The 15895-nt window shown below is 36.8% G+C and overlaps 1 protein-coding gene across 2 annotated transcripts; it reads left to right on the top strand.

The window, feature by feature from the left end:
• The first annotated feature begins 941 nt into the window (after positions 1 to 941).
• Positions 942 to 15522, top strand: LOC108371245 (uncharacterized). 2 transcript variants are annotated; one of them, XR_001848731.1, is made up of 10 exons: positions 1060 to 1146; positions 1218 to 1659; positions 1726 to 1997; positions 2065 to 2673; positions 3039 to 3906; positions 4087 to 4632; positions 10615 to 10673; positions 10745 to 11162; positions 11232 to 11765; positions 15397 to 15522. XR_001848731.1 is itself a non-coding variant. In XM_017626751.1 (9 exons), exons 1-9 carry the CDS (start codon positions 1060 to 1062, stop codon positions 11708 to 11710), a joined length of 3780 nt encoding a protein of 1259 aa, XP_017482240.1. In that variant the 5' UTR covers positions 942 to 1059; the 3' UTR covers positions 11711 to 11865. The 2 variants fall into 2 exon arrangements, 1 of the variants encoding a protein (XP_017482240.1); XM_017626751.1 differs by lacking the exon at positions 15397 to 15522 and having other exon boundaries at positions 942 to 1146; positions 11232 to 11865.
• The last annotated feature ends 373 nt before the right edge of the window (positions 15523 to 15895 follow it).

Raw genomic sequence — 15895 nt, forward strand, 5'->3', positions numbered from 1 at the left:
GCGAACACAAAAAGTTGATAGTTTTTGATAACTTTCAATAATTAACAGGTACGCGAACGCAACTAAATTTAGTCTGTTCGGCAAGCTGATGATTATTGCACACAAATTATTTATCAGGTTTTGGCGTTCGCGTACGCAAAAAACTTACAAAGTAGGGTAAATTAGGAGCACAAAGCGACAGTTGACTTGGAGGGGAAGTTACTAATTCCCGCTGGAAAAATTTTTGCCAGCAGCAATTTCCCAACAAGAAAAACAGGTGACCAAAGTCATCTGTTTGCAAATTATGAAATAAGTGCAATTTATTTTGATGATTTTTAAGTTTAAAATAACTTAATAGAACTGCAAAAGTTTCGGAAGAAAGCAAATCGTCGTTTAAAGTACAAAACCGCGTATCAACAAAATGCAAAACCGCGTATGTGAGGTTGCATAAATTATTTTCTAAATAGTAAAAACACTCATATTTCAAAATGGTTCTCTTTTTTATAAATCAATAGCATTTCTCACTCCGGAAAAGTAACAACAAGATACATTTACATTTTTTTATTGTTATTACCACCTTTGGCAAGTCTTTTGCTTGCTTTGCTTTTGACATTTTCGTTGCAATGAAGTGAAGATCCAAAATTTTGAGTTCAGTAAAAGTTGGCGCGCGTGAAATCAAATGTGTAGAAAACACAACACAGAAAGAGAAAAAATTGTTTTCTAGACATTGATTCGTGTATAAGACGACTATTTTTTTATTCCACTGTAATTTTTCTGAACTTTTGACTAGATTATTAGTGAATATTCGTTTGCGAATAATTTCTCGTTCGCCGCAAATTAACATCACGATGATGACGTTCGCTCGCGAACAAATCATCGCCAAAAAAAAAACTACTTTGGGCGTACGTGACCGAACTGGCTTATGTATTTTAACACTTTCCAACACTAAGCAGAGCAAACAGCTGATTGCAATTGTTTGTATGCGGCGTCGCATAATAGTTTACGAAATTTTTGGAAAATTGTAAATAATGCGAAGAAAATCAGTTATTTTCCCTTAAATTCAACACAAACAAACGGAAAATGGATATAATTTTGCCATACAATACGCAGGACAGAGAACACTTTTGTAATTGTGCACTAAAAGTTGGATTTCATGAATTCGTTGCGGTAAGTTGACAGCCCTCCGGCTTTTTTCGTTGCTATGTAGAACTGTATGTTTTGGTTTTTTATTTCATCAGCTCAAAGTGCTATATACAATGAAAGACTCCGACTTGGACGTTTTCCAATTAATGGGACGCGAACGGTTGGATCTGGTGCTATACGGTTGGGAGGTATGTCAAGTGCATTGGGATGAATTGAACAGTAAGGAAGGACTGCCACCATACTTCTGCACTGTGCTGAAACAAATAACCCAATATTCTTTGGATATATGGTTCAGTAAAGAGTGGGAAGAGTGCATATCAAAGTTTAGAGGAATGCTATTGGTTTGCTTAAAGCGTGCCAAGGATTTATTGCTCAAATTACCGGGTAACGATATATTCAACTGGGATTACACATTGCAATTGGGTGTGGAACCTTGGAATATTCCTTACCTAAAGGAATTTCTCGAATGCCGGGAAAATTTTGCAGGAAGTTTAACACAATCGAGTGAACATGTAGAGCCGCCAGCTACTCCGCAAGGTAGATTGTCATATTTTATATTCATCTTTTAGATATTGCTAAAATTAATTCTTCTTGGATACCTAGATATTGAGCACCTGCAGAAAGAAGGTTTAGTTTTGCTTCTACTACGTTTAATTAAGCTCTTTGACGCCGGCACTATTGAAGGCGTACGTAGGTTATCAATGCGAATTATTGCTGCATGGAATCACGAGTATGAACAATGCAAACTACAAACGACTCTTTCTTATCCAGAAGTCAAAAGCCAACACAAAAAGTGCTTAATACTTATTTGCCATATTTACCTAATGGCCATATATGAAATGGATGACATACGCGGATTTGTTATTGATAATCTGGTAAGTATCATTAATGTAAAACAGTATGTTAAAGAAGTCACTGTTTTTTTTTTTTTACTTCCTATAGTTAAATAACATACGTTTTTACTACCAAAATATGGTTGATGCAACAAACGTCAGTAAAAGCTCAGAAGAGCAAATCGAGTATACGCCAGCCCGTTACATTGCCATTACTTGTATTAACCTACAAATAAGTAGCAATGAGTTCTTTGACGCTTTCATATACGACTCATACGATGAAAATTTTGTCAGTCTTTTCGGTGTTATATCCCAATCGTACATGAGTTATCTACTTGGCAATCTATTAATGGAAATGAATAAATTGAATGAAGACGATTTCAATAAATACATAGAGGATTTCAAACGGATCATGCATTTGTATATAATTGAAAGAGAACGCAGTGAGGAATTCATGATGCGCGAAATAAATAAAAAAGAAGTGAAACGACGTAGTCACAGTTTGTCGAGGACAAAAGAAAATATTACGAATTTCTATACAAAAATGTGCAAAGGAAATCGATTGAGTAACATTGGCAGTACAGAACATACGGAAGGCGATGAGAAAATAAGTGCCAAAACAGATGACGACAACGAGCGACGCGTTGATCCAGTCTTTCAACATTTGCCAAATAATGCGGATGTGCTAAACTATGTGTACACAGTGCTGGGAAAGCGGGTAAGTGATTGATCTCAATTTTTTTTTTAGCTTTTCTCAAATCAGAAAAGTTTTTTTCATATATCGCATATCACCTTCAAAAGAAGCACAACAAAAAAAAAAATGTTTGTCGATTTTTTTTTCCATACATAAATCAATTCCAGTTAATTCAAATATATTTTCTTCATGATTATATTCTCTAAGTAGAACACTACTGCCATAAAAATTTTTGTATTAATGCGTTGAATCTGTACTATCCACAAGCACTTATATATTCAGATCTGATTTTTGAGTTGTGCATCTGTTAAGATGGTATGCGATATGTAAATTTATATATAAAGTTTGCATTTCTACACACATGTATATGTATATTTTATGATTTCCAGACCCACAAAGGTTGGTACTTCGCCAAGCTTATAGTTTTACTTAAAATTATTGGCTTGCAACTGAATGCCATCGAAACTTGGCGCTATCATCCAGGCTTAACACCTGAATTCTTATTGAACCTCGAAGTAAAACTTTCCCGAAACTTCGAGGATCTGGCGATAATTTTCCAGGATCATCTTTTTATGGAACAAGAATTTTGGTTGACCGGTTTTTATCTGAATCCCTGCAAAAAGTATTACGAAACTGTAATACGCAGTGGAATGCGTTCGAATCGACTGAGTCATCGCTTTGAAACTGGCGATTACTATGATGATGAAGACCGATATGAAGGTCGCAGAGATCGACGCGACAGAGGTGACAGAGGCGAAAGGGTCAATGCCATCAATGCTAAGTATGGGCTACTTAGCTCAACAATTGAAGTGAAGGAAATTGTTAAAATGGCTAATCACGAAGCCCCCGATGTTGATTATGGCCAATTATATAAGGCTTTGCGTTCATTCAAATTGCCAGAGAATACCATTAAAGATTTGCTCACGGTAATATTCTTACCACGCAATAAGGGGTTTGCATGGTCACTTAATTGGGTGGAGTTGCGGAAGCGTTGCAAAACTTTACTTAAAGATGCCGATCAAAAGCGGCACTTTATTGAATTGAATATGGCTGAAGCGAATGATCGACTAAGTTTTTTAAAGCCTGACTATGAAAAGTACAAACATCGGCCACAATTAGATTACGGCAGCATTGAGCGGGGCTATGAGAATTCAAATGCGCCAAATTTCAGTAAGGACAGTAGTGATGAGAATGATGACGAAGATTCAGAAGATTTTGAAGCCGATTCAGACTTGGATGAACCGGCTAAGCACGAGCGTACGTGAATTCATAAATACTTAATTATTTTATAACATATGTATGTATATATTTAAATTCNGATTCAGAAGATTTTGAAGCCGATTCAGACTTGGATGAACCGGCTAAGCATGAGCGTACGTGAATTCATAAATACTTAATTATTCTAATAACATATGTATGTATATATTTAAATTGCAGCTAAGAAAAGCGATCACTCGAAACTTTTTGATTCATACTTCATGAGTACACGTCGCACACGTGCACGAGCTGCCGCTATGATTGCAAATGTCATGGAACAAGATGAATTTGCTTCGAATGAGGTAAAGGAGGAGGACACCAAGAAATCAAACGAGCCAACCGAAGAGGTAAAGAAAGAAGCTTGTGATGAAAATGATGTTGCAGCAACATCCACTGCCGCCGAAAGCGAATCAAAGCGCGATTTCAAAGAAACGCTAAATGAACGTAAAGTTTTCGACAATAGCACTAGTGGCTTTAATCCGTTCCCGGATATTTGGAGTATGAATGGACAAGAATTGAAAACAATTGAAAAAAACGTACCTCATTTAGAGACTGGTAACTTATTTAATAAGTCATCCAAGTTAGAAATGTTGAAAACGAAGAGCGTTGAGTTAGTCAATGAGCAGAGAGTGAAGTATGCCATATTGGAGGAGACACGGCTAAAGCGAGGCCTCGAGATGGCCAAACAGACTGAAATAAAAGTGGAAGCAGATGATACGCCGAAGGGTATGTTTATTTACATTGATTTTTTTATTACTCTGTTCTTCTCGCAAAACACTCCTCATGATCCTGTAAAGACTTTGTCTTCAGTATGAAACTACTATTGAAGCTTTGCTCGATGCTAGCTCTTTGCTTTGCTCGCCGCTCCCCTATGTTTCGACCCTTACTCTATGACATTATGCAAAGTTTCGTTAGCCGGTTAGTAGTGCGTAATATACAAAGCTTAAATCATAGCAACGCACTCGCGAAATGCTCCCAGTATCAAACATAACCTAATACAAATAATAAAGTAGCAAATGTGGTATATAGTAGACATATCGTTCCCACGACAGTCGGGGCTACGTAACCGGAACGACCCAGATTTATATCTGGCCAAGGACTGTCACTCCAGCAACACTCCCCAAAAAGTCTTTGGGGAATTTGTATGCTGCTACAACAACAACAACATAGTAGACATGTCATTAACTACATTCATCGAAATACATTTATCAACTCCGCGAACCCTTGTACTGTGAGTGCCACTAGCAGAATTCTATTACTTCTAATTGTATCAAAAGAGCTTCATTATAGTATTGCATTCGTCAAGCATTCTTGCGCCACCGTTCGACTGGCGGGGGTGTCTTTCATTAGATGCGTTCCTTATCTTCCAGAAACAGTCCGAAGTAGTCAGATTTAGTCCAAAAAACGTTTCTTAATTTGAAAATGACAGCAGAAATGAGAGAGCAACTGTGACTCTCTTCAGTCCGAAGTAGTCGGATTTAGTCAAGAATTTTTACTGGCAAAATCTTGAAAAGTGTCAAACCCAGCTGAATTTAAATTAACGCAAATTAAATAAAGTGAGAATAATCTATAAACCAAAAAAAGTGAATTGAAAATTGAAGGAGGCAAAAAAGAATTGATATGCTAAGCGTTTATTGTGCTTGTTTCTATTGTTATTTGACATTAGTTTTGTTGTTGCCATCCTTTGAACAAAAAATTTGGTTTTCCTTTACTTTTTCCTGTCATACTCTTTTAATGAGCGCATTTTTAGATTTTAGTCAGAAAAGATAAGGAATGGACCTATTATCTACTAAGAGCAAAAAAGTAGCCGGCGAACGAGTAATTCCCATTATTTTTAGAGATGCTCAGTAAAATTCCCAATATGTAGTTGTCATCAGTGTTGCCAGGTCACTGAAGTGAGAAATCGGCTGTTTCGTTCTCAAAAATCGTCAACATATTAAAAATTAAAATAAACAACCAGGAAGCTCTTTTGGTTTTTTTTTCTGATTGATATACGTAAAAAAAATCCACAACTTTTAACAAAAATATTTTTAATTGTAATAAAATCGCATTTTCCTCTTCACTTTTAGATCATTAATGTACAAATCAATTTTAAATTTATGAGCTTGTTAAAATTTAAAATGCCACAATTTTTTTCGGAAAATTAAAAATTTTGAATTTTAACAGTCTAATAAATTTAAAATTGATTAGTGAAACTTTGGATAAGTCGTATAACATTTGTTTTTATCACAACGTTTTTCTCTAGTAACATATTATGTTTTACAGCTTTCTAAAAAAAATCACAAGAATTTGTTTCATTACTTTTGTTGCTTGAAAAGGTACTTTGCTGAACTTTGAACTAAATACACGAGCGTTTTTTTCTTAAGATCTTCAGACTGATTTAAGAAATTTTTATAGAAGAAAATTTCTTTTTCATTTCTTGAGTGTGAGTTTATATGAACTTTTCGACTGTATACTAAGCTTTAATGAAGTACAATTTTTAATGCTACATTTCATTTTTGAAACATTTAAGTATATCGGTGCTTCTTGGTGCAAGAACAACCATTTCCTTTTAATAAGCTCCGTGTGAACAAAATTCCCTCAAGAGTTGAGTTTTCTTGTTGCAAAGCAGCATCTTCTGGCTCGACAGCTGAGGTAAAGATAACATCAAACATTTGCAACCTGCATTTACCATTTGCATTAAAAACTGTTCATACTTACAAGTTTTGCTAAATAACTTATCTTGAATTTCCTTCGCTCAATAAAATATGTATCAGTACACAACGCAAAAACTACGAATTTGACCCCAAAAACTACACAAATAGTGAACTATGTCACCTTAATTGAGAATATCGTATCCTCGGCAATGCTCTAAGTGATAAATAGGTGTCATCATGTGCCAGGAAATCTAAACCAAGCGTGTGAAACTTGCTTGAAAATATTTAAAGTTACTGAAGCATATCAAGTGTTTGTGTTTTCTGGAAGTGTTGCCAGATTTTGAGCTATGGTAATAAACTTGTGGCTAGAAGTACCAGGTTTTCTTCCAATGTGGCCACGCGAAACAAGAACGTTGGACACCCATGATATAAACCAAAAATAACCAAATATTGAGTACCACAAGGCGGCGGCTAACTGTTCAACATGTCCCAATTATCTCCACCATAGCGACAGGCAAAAATTCCGACCGAAAACTACCCACGAATACTGTGTAAAACGCTCGATCTCGACCTTATCATTGAGTCGATTTCTATCAGCATTTGGAGGGAAAGACATCAGACTCTGTACGCCATCAAAATAACTAACTAACTGCATACGCCCCCATCGGTACGCAACCTCTGCACAACCACTTTCTGTCTCCTTATATCAGCGAAACAATATTTATACGTAGAGGCTGGAATGTTCTCTGTAACGGAGCGCAACCTACTACACCTACCACAGAACAAACAAGCTCCAACTACAATCCCATCCTCAGAGCCAGCCCTCCGCGCCACATAAGAAGACGCTTGGGCACATTAGAAGGAGATATCGTACTCAAGAATTAGGCTTATAGATATATGGATAGATAATAAAATGACGTTTGCACCGCGACCTAGTGGTCTATTGTGCCCTCCACTCTACACAATACCTCCTCTAGAACTAAATCCCTGAGAAACCTCAACAGCACATTTAGGGATAGCTAGTGAATGTGCCTAAGCTGTGTCCACATTGAGCCTAAACTTCACACACGTCCTCTGTATAGATGTCCTGTCAGACTGCAGTGTCCTGTGAGGATACCTGCTATTACGCCAAGCTTCTCCTTTGGGAGGTCAATTAAACTTTAGAACCTCCTCTTGTTGTACCCTCCCAGAGAACTTTTTGCCTGACGCATTCCTGCCGAACTCTGCCAGTTTAAATCCTTTATAGTTGTTCCTCTCCCTCCTAATCTCCCCTTTTAGAGTGTTGGGACCCACTCCTAGGAAGGGCTGAAGGGCCTAATGACTTCCGCCTCCTTACTCTCCACTCCCTTGGGGGTTACCGACGATTTGACCACATAGGACATGAGGACCTTGAGTGCCGCCTAGCTATCACTTAGGATTATGATTCTTTCGTTTCTATACCCTCTATTCATGATTGTATCCGCAGATAGGTAAATGGCGTAAACTTCTGATTGAAAGATGCTCGAGTATTTCCCCAGAGGAACAGAGATCCTGGCCCTGGGTTCGACGACTCCAGCATCTATTCTTTCTGGCCTCTTCGGGCCACCTGTTTACCAGTGCAGAGTGCAACGCTGAAGCAGTTCCTCGAAGGTAAATACACTCCTGTTATGCATACACGTGCCAGTCATTGTAGCTTGGTGAGCGTTTGTCTCACCGCGGCAAGAGTAGTTCTTGAATATCTTGAGTATCATAATGTAAAGCCATCTCAGGATCCTTGGGGTACATCCCCAGAATTTTCCCGTCAAACGCTTGCACACCATTAAAGCTTTCGTGCCCTTGGAGACGATCGGGTCCACATGTTTCTTCCATAGAAGTTTAGTGTATAGGATTAGTCCCAGATACTTAACTTCGCTGGCGACGTTGACCTCCTCCAGGGTTATGTCTCTCAAGCCGGGAAGCACTCTTTTTCGTATTAAAAGGAACGGTTTTGGAAGGATTCATGATAAGCCCTAACTTGTCACACCATTCCTTTGTTAATATTAAACCTCTTTGAATAATATTGTTTGTAGTACCCGGCCGGATGGCATCTACCCCTGGTGCCTGGTAACGCTCAAACGAGCACAGAGCCGATCTGACTGAAGCCTGAGTGAATATGCTTCAGTTTGCCAGTTTGCAGTCAAATGATCGCGGCCTAGTTTGCTGGACCTCCAGCACTGTTACCAGGTTAGGTGCATCCGGGAAGTGTGCGTTCAGCGGGGCGGTTGCCCTCCCCTCCCTACTTTTAGTGTAGGTGCCATCTGCCAGGTTAAGCCCAAGCTCCGATTCTATAGTTCTTTTGGATAAAGGTATTCGAGATGGCTTCACAGAAGGTTCTGAAACTTTCCCTCTTCGCCTTCCTAATCTCTTTGCTGTATTGTGTTAGACCAGCCGCATTCCTGCGCTTGGCCTTGTTGAACAACCTGAGCACGTCTTTCGGAATGGATGAGAGTTCCCGACACCACTACACTGGTTTCGAACAGTGGAGAGGAGAAGAAGCTGTCAAAGGCAACCTCCAGGATTTTAGGATGATTTGCGGTGTGAAGTCGATTTTCATGCCCTGCCAGAAAAATCTTGAAACCTTGAGATTCCTGGCTGTGAATAAACTAGTAAGGTCTACGATGTAGATAACAAAGGTGCCGCCATCTCGTAACGTTATTCCGCTCTCTTGTGCAATTTGTTTACATTTTTCTTGCGAAATTTCTTCTTGCATTCTTGCTCGAATTTTGACATTACTCTCTTGCAACTGCAGCAGTGTGAAATCACACAAAAATTGTTCTCAAAAATCCTCTCTGATGAGCGCATCTTAGATTCTATTATTCTTGAGTAAGGTCCGCGGGAGAGTCAGTAAGTTTCCCAAACAAACTATTAATATTTCGGTCGCCATCGGCTTGTTGTAACAGCGCAATGATTTCCCAAAGATTTTTTGGGGAATCAGCTGGAGTGGCATAAGGACCTGTCTGAACTCAGGATGAGCAACTGGCTCAAATTCGCAAAGGAGAGAGGCATTTGGAGAAGCTATAAAGAGACCTTGCTCATAACATAGATGCACCGCCAACCCGACGACCCTGACTCCAGAAGCACTATGTTAGGCTCTTGTCGACGTCGCCAGCTTCGCGAGCTTCGTCTTCCTCGGGAGACTCGGATCACAATAGCCCAACTTCGCTCTGGCTACTGCAGCAGGTTAAACTCGTACCTGAGCAGAGTAAATGCAGATGTGCCAAACGAGAGGGCTGCGGAGAGGCACCTCACGACTCGAGAAATCTCCTCGCATGCCCACGGGTTAGCACTGCTGCTACAACAACAACAACAACACACAATTTTTGAACATATCCTAATTCCCGTCCTGTGGTATTCATACTATGTAGGTTGAAAGATAGGCTGACTTCCGAAACGTCAATTGCTTTGCATACGTACAAAGTATAACGTTCAATAACGCCGAACTACAAAATGTTGACGATGTATACTTTTCCAAAACGCATCCGAAAATTTATCGAAACACATCGCTAGCGCATCAGAAACAAAGTTGATGCTTCGTTTGTTATTGGTTACCATTGGTGTTTTAAAAATGGAAAATTCATAAAAATTGTTCATTGGTATATTGAGTATTTAAAATATGCAATGTACATATGTGGTTACAATGTGTCGCAACTTTGCATATACAAACAGTTTGAACACCGCAGTATAACAGTTTCCAAACATTGTATTGATACGTTTTGGAAGCCAGCCATACTCTTTGGTTTCAAGACACTAATATAAGAGTTGAATAAGTATTATTTCTTGCTTTCATAAAGATTGCTTTCATACAAATATTTTTGTATTTTTGGGACCTATAAAGGCCACTATTTTGACAAAAATATTGGTTATACCAAATAAATTAGATAATAGTATATTTGACTGCCTGTTCGCTGAAGAATGTATCTAAAGAGAAACAAGTTGAAGCACTCGTAACATATTTCTCTTATATTGTACCAATATTTAATTCGAAACAAAGATTTTTCCTTTTTATATAATCTATAATTAAAACGTATTCATTTTTTTATAAAAAATATTACAGATTCAGACTCCTCAGAAGCAAACAAAATTAGAAAAGAGTCCACCACCGATCTTGAAATGGTACACCGCTATATTTATCTATAGTACAAAACGTAAGATATTAACGCTTCCTATTTTCATAATTCAAACAGCATGACGACGAGAGCGACGTATCAACAACTGCACGCCGAGACAGTGACGAAGTGAATGATTTAAGTAAGGACGAACAAATGGAACTGGACGAAGATCAACAACTCTCCGGCACAGAAAAACAAACAAACAAAATCCCAGTAAAAGGAGAAGACGGTCCAACTAACGATTTGCCTGATTTGGTGCTTATTAAAACTGAAGAAAGTTGCAATGAAGATGAAGGCGAGCACGCCCCAAAAGCGACTACAGAACAAGAGCTACTATTTAAACTTTGCAAACAAAAGAAATTACGTGTACGAGTGCGCAGATTAACAGTCGCCGATGTGCAGAAATTGCGGCAGCCAAGCGTGCGCTTAGAGCGTATGGATTTGCCTGCAGTTACAGATCGAGTGGGGAGACTACGGCGCTCCGAAAGAAAAGGTATGTATATAGAAATCGACGCTGTACTTTCAACTGTGCAAAAATGTATTAAATATTCAACCATTTCAGTGTACATTGACTCAGATGATACGTCCAATGGTTCTTTTAGTGGCGAAAATACATTAACAGATTCGCTCAAGCGCAATCTATACACATCTGAATCCTCTACAGAATCAGATGAATATAAACAAAGACGGCGCGTAGGAAGACCGTCGCGTGGCAGGGGCGGTGTAGCGATACGAACACAACGTGGTGGACAACTTAAAAGCTTAAAAGTGACGCCACGCAGTGCAAGTGGCTTGAAATTCCGCATCTCAACAAGTGAAGTATCCAGCAGTGGTGGCAGCGGCAGAATCGCTACTACTAGTGGTACTACTAGCGTTAAAACGAATTGCTTGCCAATTATTGATTACATACAAATCTCATCTTCATCATCGTCCGATGAGCTGGAGCGTTTTAGTCAAATAGGGGTGGTGAGAGAGGAGGAGGAAATGGATGTGACGGTCGATCCATTGTATGAAGAGGAAATACCCATCTATAGAATTTAGTTAAAACACATGAAGCTAGAGTTTAGTCAATAAGTATTATTTATGGAAGTAAGAGGTATGTCTCATAATCAGTTTTTAATATTTACGAGATATTTAATAAGCGACTTTGGTTTGGTTAATTGGAAATTAGAAGTAAATATAGAATGGAATGAAAATGGTAATATGTGATCAGTAGATGCTGTGTTTGGAGAAATAATATGTATATATTTACGTTACCATTGCAGTTGAGTGCACATTGGTAATTGGGGGGTAAGTGTTTGAACTCTGTTTTTCTTCTTCGACATAAAAAATCATGAAGACAGCAAGCAACTCGTTAGCTGCTCTTCAACCCTAATTTGATTTGCGCTCTTTGAGTTAATTTGCATTAATTTCACCTTACTTGTACACCGTTGAATAGTGAATAATGTGAAAACCTGTCCAAATATCTGAACGCACTTATGTATTAAATGAATAGGTACATTATTTACTTATGAACGGTTTTGTAGAAAATATTTACCAATAGCCTACGGGCACGCACTACCAGCAATACAATGCCCCAAAACTTAAATAATTTATGCATTGCATTTTTTTTTTATATTTAAACAAAATCAAACATAGTATTTTCACCACTTTATCCATATGTAAGTATGTATGGCTGAACGCATTTTTACTTGCTGATATGTAGGTATGTTGCTTGTACATATATATGTTGGCTTTGAGGACTAGTTGCCTCGAGCTAATTGCGTTCTAACAAGCGGCATAAATTCAATTCGTAACGCTCCTTATGTTTACCCGTACTACCCTCAGAGCAGGATCCACACATACAATCCTGCATGCACAAACACATATGTATGTATATTTGCCTTGTATGTTTGTTGAAATTCATCATCAGCATCAACGTACGACCTTTGCAACATCGTCACCAGCAGCACTACCACCATCACTAACATCTTCCTCCTCCTTTCGTTACTGGCCTGCGTGAAAGTTAGTGTTGTAATTTGAGATTTTATTGCAACGGCATTATTGTTTGAAAGAATTCCCACCCCGATTCGTCTCGGTGCACTGGAGTTGAATGGAAAACGTGTAAATCGTTTTTATTTGACTGCACCTGGAATTCGATTTGGCTTTTGTGTGCGTGTTTTTTTGTTGGACAGTCGAATTTGCTGCAGTCACAGCTGAACGAAGGAACAAATGAAAATAATGTGGAGGCATATTTTGTGTTGAGCAGAAAACGAAGTTGAATACTACATTTTTGTGCCGTAAAAATAAGAAACCACATCATAAAATTATGGAAAGAATTTAGCTAGAAATGAGTATTGCAAATCTGAGAAGAACTGGACAGCAAATAGCTGATTTCACTTCCTGATCAACAGTAAGTTTTTTGCTCGAAGTACTCTCTAGTTTTTGAATATAAAAACCATCGAATCTGGACTAGAAGGAGGCAGGTTTAATGTTTCGCATCGCAGCATAACTCCCTTACTCGGCGCCTTGACTTATTTTACCTTAATTTAATTTCTCTACAATGACTACGGCACCGGCACATTAGGTGAAAATCGAGTTATTCAATCCATTACAGATCACCAGATTTGCATATATGTTGCCATGAGAGCAGAAGTGGCCTAACCCAAATTCTTTTTTTGATAGTTAAATTCTTAAAATAGTTTCTAATGTTATAATGTTAATTTAATTGCACGCTATGCAGCTTTGTACCTTAAAATTCAGGAATGAGCGACTTTTAGTTTTAAATGCATTACATTTGAGACTATTTTAAGTAGGTACGTACAAAAAATAATAATTTTGAGTTAGGCCATTTCTGCTCTCATGGCCTCGTATGTGGCTGCCATTAGCACACCTAGGGCCGTTGTGATATCACTCAGATCGTAGAACCCTCCTACCAGTGTTGCCAGGTATTTCTGGTGAAAAATCTGCCAAGTCAGGTTTCAATCTTCAAAATTTGCAAAAAATTCCAATAAAAAAATTAAAAAAAAAAAAATTTAAAAAACAAATATCGTTTTTGAAGATTTTAATTAAAAACCCTTAAATTTTGTTTACATCGCAAAAACATTTATTAAGTACATAAAGTAAAATAACCGAAGAAAAATTAAAAAATGTTTGAAATAATCCCAAACAAATACGATTTACTAGAATTTTCTGTGTTTTTTTTGTAATTCCATGCAAATATAAAAATTGAAAAATGTTTCAAGAAGGAGAAGTGGGGTTTAGAAAATGATCAATATAAATATATTAGAAATGATCAATATAAATATATTTGGGATGGGCGGCCCCATGCTCTACAAAATTTAAAAAACCGTGCGACTTTGCAATTAGCGAACAAATATGAAATTTAAGAATACATATTAAAAATATCATCGTATTCTCCGAAAAATTTTGCCTCAAAGGTACTTTTTTGATTACACGCATAGTTTCTGAGAAAATAATTGAAAAATACTAACTTTTTTACTATATTTTTTTTTACTTTTTTGCTATAAAAATGTGAGTTTTTTTTTAATTATTATTTTTTTTATAAAAATATAGCTCATTCTACGACAAAAACCATGTAAGTCAAAATTTCAAATTTGGAGAAAATGGGGGAAATTTTCAACAAAATTTCAAAAGCTTATAGCCATAGGTACGGTGACCAAATTTCTATGGACAAAAATCGTGACTTTTCTAAAGTATCGAATCCGAACGTACAATTTTGTTTTTAGAATAAACGATATCACTTCTTTTAATACAGTTTTATTGAAAATAAATCAAAGGGAAACAAACTTGAAGAATTATAGCAGAAATTTATACATAGAATGTATGTATACAGCTTATATTTTTCATGTCCGTGAATTTTTTAAGGAAATTAGAATATTTTTTATAATGTCAACAAAATTTGTTAGTATCGTTTTATTAAAAAAAACACCAAACTTAACAAATAATTATGAAAACCTTAAAGAAAATTACGAGTACTGGTGACTATTATTAAATTAATAAAGAAACACTTAAATTCGAGAATTGGTCGGTACAAATATGAAAAATCGGAACACTTATACGTCCCGACTTTGAAAAAGTATTCAGCGGGACAATTTTTTCAAAATCGGTACTGGCCTGCCAAAATCTGTACGAATGGTCACCGTACCCATAGGTGGCGTTGAGCATTTTCTTCCACACAATAAATTATTTTGTTAAAAAAAAAAAACAAGTCAACAGGATTTTTTATCAATTTAAAATTTGCACTTTATTATACTGAAATTGAATGGGCTGTAAAACTGTATATCCAAATTTTTTGTAAAAAAAAATCTGATTAAAAATGTTGATGAAAGTTTGATGAAATTTCCTTAATTTTCTTCGAAGTTTGGAATTTCGATCAACTTGTATTTTGTTGTAAAAGGAGCTATAGGTTTATAAAAAATTAACGAAAAAATGACCGTGAAAAACATTTTGAATGTCGTAAAAAATCAATCACTTCATTGAGTCACATACACTAGGCGACAAATGAAAGTGTACTCCATGCTCTAATATAATATTCACAATTATTTTCATGAAAAACTGTTTACATTAATTATTTATGAAAACATAGTTCATTCTGCCGAATAATATAAACCATATATGTAAGTCAAAGTCTTTATATAAAGTTCAACAAAATTTTAAAAAATGTTCTTAAAAATTTTCCACTTTTTATTCAAAATTTCTAGATATTTTCTCTTTATCTTTTGCAGTTCAATCCGACGTGTAAAAATTTCACTCTGATTGCAATGTTTACCCACATCAAGATTATAGCCAGCCTTTTGACATTCACTTGCAAGAGAGCCACTAAGTAAACATACACAACAGTAAGTCGAAAAAAATACGTACCACACACAAATGTTTATTTTGAACAAAAAAAAAAATAAAAGAAAATACACTTAAATGCTGCTGCAACATCAATAACGAAGAAAACAAAGCAATGCATTTGCAATGGAACCCCCGCTTTGGGATTATCATTAGGCAGCGCTGATGCACGAGAACACACATGCATGCGTATGTATGTACATGAGGGTGGTTCAAAAATACATGTGGAAAGGTAAATTCGGAATTTGAATGCTCTCAACCACTAGAATTGTTCTATACCGAAAAATACACCAATTTTTTTTGGAAATCAAAAAATATTTAGGGCTCGCTCAAAGCGCTCAAAGTTTTCCATGCAATTTATATGGAGAAAAACTGGTATATAATTCT

This window comes from Rhagoletis zephyria, unplaced genomic scaffold, assembly GCF_001687245.7.
Source record: "Rhagoletis zephyria isolate East Lansing unplaced genomic scaffold, Rhagoletis_zephyria_1.1 Rzeph_scaffold_04824, whole genome shotgun sequence".
In the NCBI taxonomy this organism is placed as follows: Eukaryota; Metazoa; Arthropoda; class Insecta; order Diptera; family Tephritidae; genus Rhagoletis; species Rhagoletis zephyria.